This window comes from Glycine soja, chromosome 4, assembly GCF_004193775.1.
Source record: "Glycine soja cultivar W05 chromosome 4, ASM419377v2, whole genome shotgun sequence".
In the NCBI taxonomy this organism is placed as follows: Eukaryota; Viridiplantae; Streptophyta; class Magnoliopsida; order Fabales; family Fabaceae; genus Glycine; species Glycine soja.
Genome location: NC_041005.1, coordinates 51,937,530 through 51,943,960, shown reverse-complemented (window position 1 = coordinate 51,943,960; position 6,431 = coordinate 51,937,530). Strand labels below are relative to the sequence as shown.

Sequence of the window (6,431 nt, the reverse complement as noted above, 5' to 3'; positions counted from 1 at the left end):
GTGTAAATATATACATATATAATCTTATATTAAATTCATTATAGATACTATGGTTGATTTTTCAAATTACCATATCGATTCAGAATAATTCTATTTGCGAATTCCTATTAATTATTTTATTCATTAAGATTATCGTCTCATTATAAGTGATTTTTTCAAAGCACGAAGAGAAAATTGTTGAGTTTGAGGAGAATTGAAGACATAATTTTCTTAATTATATTTATTTTAGTTTGATTAGTACTTCAAAATAATATGCCAAATGTAATTACTTTCGTTGTAGTTTTAGTGTTCATTTAGTTTAAATATTCATATTTTGAGGATAATATTTTAACTCAATTAAAAACTTATTTATTTAACTTTATTTATCATAATAAGATATATTTTTATAATTTTAAGATTTTATATTATTTTAATATGGGTTTTTTTTTTAAATGAAAAGTGTTACAAATATCCCTTATGGCAAGTCTTTCATGTTCCTTTGGCCGGCAAATTGTGTCCCATTTCACCCAATGAATCTTCTTTGCATCTTCCTCACCACCCCACAAGAAACACCATTGCAATTTTCTAAAAGCTTTGACAACTCTCGTCCCTGCTTTCTTAAAATCATCTTGGTCTTGTCCATGCCTTCCACGGATATGAAAATTTTCCCCATCTGTGTCCTTGTTGAGAATCAGATATAATAATATATGTCTTATAATTTTAAAAAATATTTTTTTTGCAAGAAAAACATAAAAAAGTTAATTATTTTTTAAAAAATTTGAACATAATTAAATATTTTATTCATTCAAGTCAAGTTTAAACAATTATACTGTGAAACCAAATATAAAATTTTATTCTAGTAAAATTTTTCCTATAAAATTCATATCCCGACAATCTAAAAAATATTCCGAGATTTGAAACTTAAAAGAAAGTATAATCCCTAATATTATATGTATACCTATAAAATTTGAAAGAATAGACAAATAATAAGTGACAAAGCCTAATAAAAACAATTAAGTAATACACTGTTTAATTCATATCCGTGTCCAATCAAAGTAAAAATTCCTTATAAAAGTTGGGATGGTTGCGAGATTATACTCACGAATAAGAGTTTGTATGTAATGTGTAAATAAAAACCTATTTTTGGACAACGTACAAGAGGATTAGTATGAGTTTTTAATTTAGTTATTACCGTAATTAAAAAAGTTAATACGATTCTATTTGTGTCAGTGACTGAATAGAAAGGAGATTGAAACCCTCTGAATTCTCCTTTTGTATTGGGGTGTGTGTATCCACTCTCTTACTGAGAGGCTAAACCTAAAACCCTTACCTTTCCTTCCCGCCCTCATAATGAGGGACACAAACTGAGAGTGAAATGCAGAAACTGCTACGCCCTTCTTCAGTTCCCTTCCTCTCTATCTCTGTCACCGTGGCTACTCCCTTTCTTTCGTTGCCTCCCAAAGTTGCAAACCAACCAATGTCAGCAGCTGCTGCTGGTTCTTCTCTCAAGCGCCAACTCTCTTATTCCCGCTATTTGGCGCTCTCTAGTACCAACACTTGCTCTGTCTGCAGGTGTCTCAGTCTAACCCACACCCACTCCCACCCCAAGAATAACAAGACCCTTCTTCTCCTTAACCACTCTAGAAACCGCTCCTTGCATTCGGCTTCAGAAGGCTCTTTCATCACCCAACCCGACCCTGTTGAGTATGGTTCTCTTGTGGACTCAAAAGAGAAGCCCTTTAACTCCAGGCTAAATAGGAGGCAAAAGGGTTCTACTTCTTCTTCTCCTGCTCCGTCAAATCCTGATTTGCTGGCCATCCCCGGTGTGGGTCCCAGAAATTTCAGAAAGCTCGTTCAGAAAGGTATCGCTGGTGTTGCGCAACTCAAGCAACTCTACAAGGATAAGGTCCCTCTCTCTCTCTCTCTCTCTCTCTCTCTTATTACATCTGCTCTGTTTAGGGGTTTTGGTATTACGTGAAAGATTTATTTACCAGGAATGCTAGATTTCTGCGAACGAATTGTTATATTAAACTGTTGTGTTTGGGTCATGTGCTGTAGTTCTTTGGCAAATCTAGTGACAAGATGGTTGAGTATCTACAGAATTCTGTTGGAATAATCCACAAGAACCATGCTGAGAGTATAACTACTTTCATTAAACAGAGTGTTGACGAGGAGGAGTTGGAAGACAATTCCTCTTCCTCTGTTCAGAAGAAGCGCTTAACATTCTGTGTTGAGGGTAACATTAGCGTTGGCAAGACTACCTTCCTCCAGAGAATAGCGAATGAAACGATCGAGTTGCGTGATCTTGTTGAGGTGGTTCCTGAACCCATTAGCAAGTGGCAGGATGTTGGACCTGATCACTTTAACATTTTGGATGCTTTTTATGCCGAGCCGCAACGGTATGCCTACACCTTTCAGAACTATGTGTTTGTCACACGGGTCATGCAGGAAAGAGAGTCATCTGCTGGAATCAAGCCTCTTCGTTTGATGGAGAGGAGTGTTTTCAGTGACAGGATGGTGAGTCTTCTGTTTGCCCCTTTCTTATTCTTCTCTAAGCTTCTTCTGTTGAATTAAGGCTTATGCTCTTTTATCTCTCTGTTCAATGAAGGTTTTTGTACGAGCTGTCCATGAAGCTAACTGGATGAATGGGATGGAGATCAGTATCTATGACTCGTGGTTTGATCCTGTAGTATCCTCCTTGCCTGGACTTATTCCTGATGGTTTTATCTATCTTAGGGCAAGTCCTGACACTTGCCATAAGAGAATGATGTTAAGAAAAAGAACAGAAGAAGGTGGAGTCAGCCTTGACTATCTCTGTGACCTCCATGAAAAGCATGAAAGCTGGTTATTTCCCTCCCAAAGTGGTAATCATGGAGTATTATCTGTCAATCAGCTGCCCCATCATATTGACAACTCTTTACACCCTGATATAAGAGACCGCGTTTTTTATCTGGAGGGTGGTCACATGCATTCAAGCATTCAGAAGGTACAATATTTGGAAATCCCATGTCGGAATTTGTTTGTTATGGTAAACTGGCTTAACCATTTGAACTATAAACAGGTTCCTGCTTTGGTTCTGGACTGTGAACCCAATATTGATTTCAGCAAAGATATCGAAGCAAAGAGGCAGTAAGATAACTATTTCTTACTCGGATATTTGTTTGAGTTTCCTTACTCGGATATTTGTTTAGTTTCCTTACCATGGACTTAAACTTTGGTTCTGTCAGACAATTTTTTTTGCCTCTGTTTGAATATTATGACTCTTATTGTCCTGAGGAGTCTTGTTATGTAGGGTTGTTGTTGAGCTGGGCTTGTAGTCTTGTACTAGTTGTATGCTAGGTGCCTATGTCCCAATTGCAAGGTATGGGACTTGATTCCTAAATCTCAAGTATGGTATTCTGATGTGTGGTTTATATGAAGTTGAGCTTTCCCTCCATAATGGATACCTTTTGTAATGTGGTTCTCCCAAAGTTGATATCAATTCATATTAGAGCCTTCTACCACGTCTCCCAGTTGCAAATGAGTAGCATGAGCTGTGATGTTGGCATTGCAGTCTCTACTTGGAACTAGACTAGTGCACAGCCTGGCTATGTGTGCTGGGACTGGAGAGCATAGTGGGATGTGAGGTTCCATTTGTAAGATATGAGACCTGAGCCCCGTATTGGAAATTCGTGCTTGCCCACCACAATGGCCAACTTTTGCGGTGTGGTTTACCCAAAGTTTGTGTCATTACACTACTCTAGTAATTGACCTAGATTGTTGGTATAAATTGGATTGTTAGTGCTTTGTAATTTTAGAAGTTAAGAATAATACTACCCTGATACTATTTTCATCAAACCATGAGACTGGTGTTTTTTCTTGTTTTGTTATTTGATAAAATAATCAAATTTATCATTTCAGCCCACAAAAAGGTCTGTTTGATGTGTTTCTTGGAGAATAGGAGGGGTGGGTGGGGCATTGTGGTTCCAAATCCACTGAATTAGAGAGTAGAGACATGAGGCGGAAAATCAAAGGCTGATGTGTTCTCATACAGTCTAATAAAGTGTTGGTTTTATTTTTCATGCTTCCAACTTTAAAATATTGAATATACTGCTAGTTTGTCAAGATCTTTGGCAAAGTTTATAAGTGGGTTTAAATGTTCACAAACTTGTGCACACAATTAGAAAAGTGGGCAATATGTTGAGCAATTTGTGTTAAATTAGTATACAACTTTTCTGGTGGGTATGCGCATGAATTTTATGCATTAGTCATCATGTAACTGGTAAGCATAGCATCTGGGGTAAAAAAGGTAACTAATTTCTGTGAAGCTATGAACCTATTGTCACTGCTACAATTCAAAGATGCTGCTTTAGGAGATATAAGTGGGTTTGGTGCAAAAGCATATGTATGTTTTGTTTCATGTTTATTGTAGACTGTTTGATCCCATAATATATGTGGAGTGGTATATCATTAGATGACATATTTTTCCTATAACTTACAACTAGGATTGTATATATTGTGTTAGCTAAATGGATGTTTTCCATCTTGCTAAGATCACTTTATTGTTTAGCCAATGGTGAATCTGCAGGACTATTTGCCATTTGGTGCTCATCTGCTCTTTACTTTCTGAGTCATTTTTCCGATGTTAGGCATAGTCCCCAAACCTTATCCTGATGGCCATAGCCCCATATTTATTACATCCAGGTGTTTTATATGAGTGATTGGGGTATCAATCATTGTCCAACATAATCTTGAGAAACCAATGTAGCATGCACGGAGAAGTACTAAGGTGTGCATAGACGGAATGGAATCTTGGAGTGCATTGTGATGCTAATAGGTGCCTTAGTTTTGCAAGGATATGTTTTATGTAACATGAAATCAAATGTGAATAGTACTTCAAAGTATAGCTAAATAATACTGTTAGAGAGCCATTGCACTGCAGGACTACATGAATTTTTATCCAAACAAAATTACAAAAACGAATTACCATTAGTATTTATGTTATTAGTTTCTTGAAATCCCACAAGAAAGCTTCTAAAACATAGGGGACTTTAGAGTGCATTTGGGTAATCTACTCAATTAAATACTTAATGAATAAGGACTAGTTTGGATAAACTTATTCAAAAGCATTTATAAAAGAAGAAACAGAGGTAAAACTAATCAAACTTATCTTACAAGTTAAAATCAACTGATGCACTGTAGCTTCTAAAAAGGTAAAGTGCAGAAGTTGATTTTAACTTGTGAGTTATGGCTGAACTTTATGCATTTTATTGCTTTGTTGTCTTCCATGAGTGCTTATTGAAAATTTTATCCAAACTGCACCTTAAAGCAATAAAAATTTCCTTGCAAAGTTTGCTCTTGTCAGTCTTCACTTGCAAGTTGCAAATCTTTACTTAAGTTCTCACTGGTTCTTTGTAATGGTAGTGAAATGTTACATTTCCTGTTATTGATATAACTGGAAGTAGACCCGTAGGTAACCAAATTCTCTGTTCCTTTAATAAGTAAAATTCTTTGCTAGAGAATTTCATTGCTGAGAGATTAATCCATTGATTCCTAATGCTTTGTAATGTATTGCTTTCTGAGGTGCAGATATGCACGCCAAGTTGCAGAATTTTTTGAATTTGTGAAGAAAAGGAATGAGGTCTCATCCAAGGAAGGAAGTAGCCAAGCCCAACCGCAGGTGCTGCTACCTCATGAGGGTGGCCTGTGGCTACCAGATGGGAAGCCTTTTCCCCGGGAAGCTCTCAAATCTTTGGACTTCAGACAAGCAGCAACGTCATTCATGTCCGGCTAGTGACTGCTAAACCTTGTGATTCAGGGCAAAGCTATACTACTAATGTCCCCTTGTTGATGTGTTCACGTTTTTCTTGCATGTAAAGATTGACTCCGGACCTTGACTGATGTAAAATAGTGGTGGTATTTGTGGTTGCGTAACGCTTTGCTGACACACACTACTTGGTCGTAGATTATATACTCTTGTTGCTGTGATTAGAAAGATGGTCTTGAGCATAATATCATTTTGCCTACTCCTTATGTTTATATCAGCATCTGTTATCCGAAGTCCTAGCTAGTGCTTTCAAGAACCAAATATGGTGTTGGAACATCAGATTTTGTCGGTTGATTTTTCTAATTAATTTCTAATTCTCTTGGCTTTAATGTTATATTATCAAGTAAATTACATTCGTCGTTCCTAGGATTTATTGCATTTCCTCCATTAAAATATATTTTTTTTCACCCCTTAATGTTATGATGATTGATGGCATTTATTTTTTTAATGAAAAGTCCAAATAACTCTTCTTAAAAGATGGGTGCTGGTTAAAAAAAAATTCCTCTTGTTAAAATAGAAAAAAATAAAGATACTCCACTACGGAGATGAGACGTCAAAAATTCCTCTTGTTAAAGTAATAACAAACACAAGTCATGGACTTTTTCACTTGTTGTAACAACTTAGAACTAGAAACAAAATAACATAA

At 36.2% G+C, this 6,431-nt stretch overlaps 1 protein-coding gene across 3 annotated transcripts; it reads left to right on the top strand.

Annotated features, from left to right (window-relative positions):
• The first annotated feature begins 1,233 nt into the window (after positions 1-1,233).
• On the top strand, positions 1,234-6,114 carry LOC114410495. 3 transcript variants are annotated; one of them, XM_028374469.1, is made up of 6 exons: positions 1,234-1,885; positions 2,038-2,496; positions 2,588-2,965; positions 3,041-3,108; positions 3,272-3,340; positions 5,548-5,667. In XM_028374469.1, exons 1-5 carry the CDS (start codon positions 1,355-1,357, stop codon positions 3,294-3,296), a joined length of 1,461 nt encoding a protein of 486 aa, XP_028230270.1. In that variant the 5' UTR covers positions 1,234-1,354; the 3' UTR covers positions 3,297-3,340; positions 5,548-5,667. The 3 variants fall into 3 exon arrangements, with proteins under 3 accessions (XP_028230270.1, XP_028230269.1, XP_028230268.1); XM_028374468.1 differs by lacking the exon at positions 3,272-3,340 and having other exon boundaries at positions 1,235-1,885; positions 2,140-2,496; positions 5,548-6,114; XM_028374467.1 differs by lacking the exon at positions 3,272-3,340 and having other exon boundaries at positions 1,235-1,885; positions 5,548-6,114.
• Positions 6,115-6,431: the final 317 nt, after the last annotated feature.

Excerpts from the sequence above, each read along its gene's own strand:
- LOC114410495 (XM_028374467.1), top strand. The coding sequence starts at position 1,355 with ATGCAGAAACTGCTACGCCCTTCTTCAGTTCCCTTCCTCTCTATCTCT. Across the intron at positions 2,966-3,040 it reads TGCATTCAAGCATTCAGAAG|GTTCCTGCTTTGGTTCTGGA; the intron begins GTACAATATTTG and ends AACTATAAACAG. Across the intron at positions 3,109-5,547 it reads GATATCGAAGCAAAGAGGCA|ATATGCACGCCAAGTTGCAG; the intron begins GTAAGATAACTA and ends TCTGAGGTGCAG.